Source organism: Myotis davidii, unplaced genomic scaffold (assembly GCF_000327345.1).
Source record: "Myotis davidii unplaced genomic scaffold, ASM32734v1 scaffold3642, whole genome shotgun sequence".
Classification (NCBI taxonomy): Eukaryota; Metazoa; Chordata; class Mammalia; order Chiroptera; family Vespertilionidae; genus Myotis; species Myotis davidii.
Genome location: NW_006293113.1, coordinates 30,444 through 31,561, shown reverse-complemented (window position 1 = coordinate 31,561; position 1,118 = coordinate 30,444). Strand labels below are relative to the sequence as shown.

The 1,118-nt window shown below is 61.0% G+C and overlaps 1 protein-coding gene across 1 annotated transcript in view; it reads left to right on the top strand.

The window, feature by feature from the left end:
* PUDP (pseudouridine 5'-phosphatase) overlaps positions 1 to 1,118 on the top strand; it is a gene marked incomplete at its 3' end in the record, with an annotated part of 21,539 nt that overhangs the window by 6,329 nt on the left and 14,092 nt on the right. Inside the window, exon 2 of the mRNA XM_015565959.1 lies at positions 183 to 491. Coding sequence (XP_015421445.1) covers positions 183 to 491 — 309 coding nt within the window. The remainder of the gene's footprint in view (positions 1 to 182; positions 492 to 1,118) is intronic.

Genomic DNA, 1,118 nt, shown 5'->3' with positions numbered 1-1,118 from the left:
TTCAGAAAGTAAGGGGGAGGGAGAGAAAGAGATAGAAACATCAATGATGATAGAGAATCATGGATCGGCTTCCCCCTGCACGCCCCCTACTGGGGATAGAGCCCACAACCCAGGCCTGTGCCCTCGACCGGGAATCGAACCCGGGACCCTTCAGTCTGCAGGCCGACGCACTATCCACTGAGCCACACCAGCCAGGGCGCGCCCCAGACTCGATGTGCACGTGGCCCGCACGCCAATCATCCCCCATCTCCGTCTCGCCTTTGTCTCCGCAGACACGGAACGGCTGTACTCGGTGGCGTTTAATGAAATCTGCGGTCGCTATGGGAAGCAGTACAGCTGGGACGTCAAGTCCCTGGTGATGGGCAAGAAGGCGCTGGAGGCTGCACAGATCATCATAGACGTGCTGCAGCTGCCCACGACCAAGGAGGAGCTGGTGGACGAGAGCCAGGCCCGGCTCAAGGAGCTGTTCCCCACCGCGGCCCTCATGCCAGGTGCGCCCGCCCCCGCTGGTGCCCTAAGAGCCTCTTCTGGTTCCCGGACACCGGTTCTTATACATGACTAGAGGCCCGGTTCATGGATTCCTGCACCGGGGTCCCGCTGCCTGGCCTGCGGACATGCCCCGAGGGGTCTCGGATTGGGAGAAAACGCAGGCCAGTCCTAGGGACCCCATCGGTGAACGATCGGGACCGGGGAGGGCCCGCAGGAGGGCTCCAGGGCGTGCCCAGCCTGTCTTGCCCAGTCCCGATCGGCCGGACCCCAGCAGCAAGCTAGCCTACCAGTCGGAGCGTCTGCCCCCTGGTGGTCAGTGCGCGTCATAGCGGCTGGTCGAACGGACGGTCGGACACTTAGCATGTTAGACTTTTATTATATAGAATGGTTCGATCTTGTTGTTTGAAGGATGTCTTAAAGTACTATACAGTGCTGCCCGGCCTGCGTGGCTCAGTGGTTGAGCATCGACCTATGACCCCGGAGGTCACAGTTCGATTCCCGGTCAAGGGCACACGCCCGGGGTGCAGGCTCGATCCCCAGTGTGGGGCGTGCAGGAGGCGGCCGGTCCATGATTCTCTCTCCTCATTGATGTTTCTCTCTCTCTCTCTCCCTCTCCCTTCCTGTCTGAA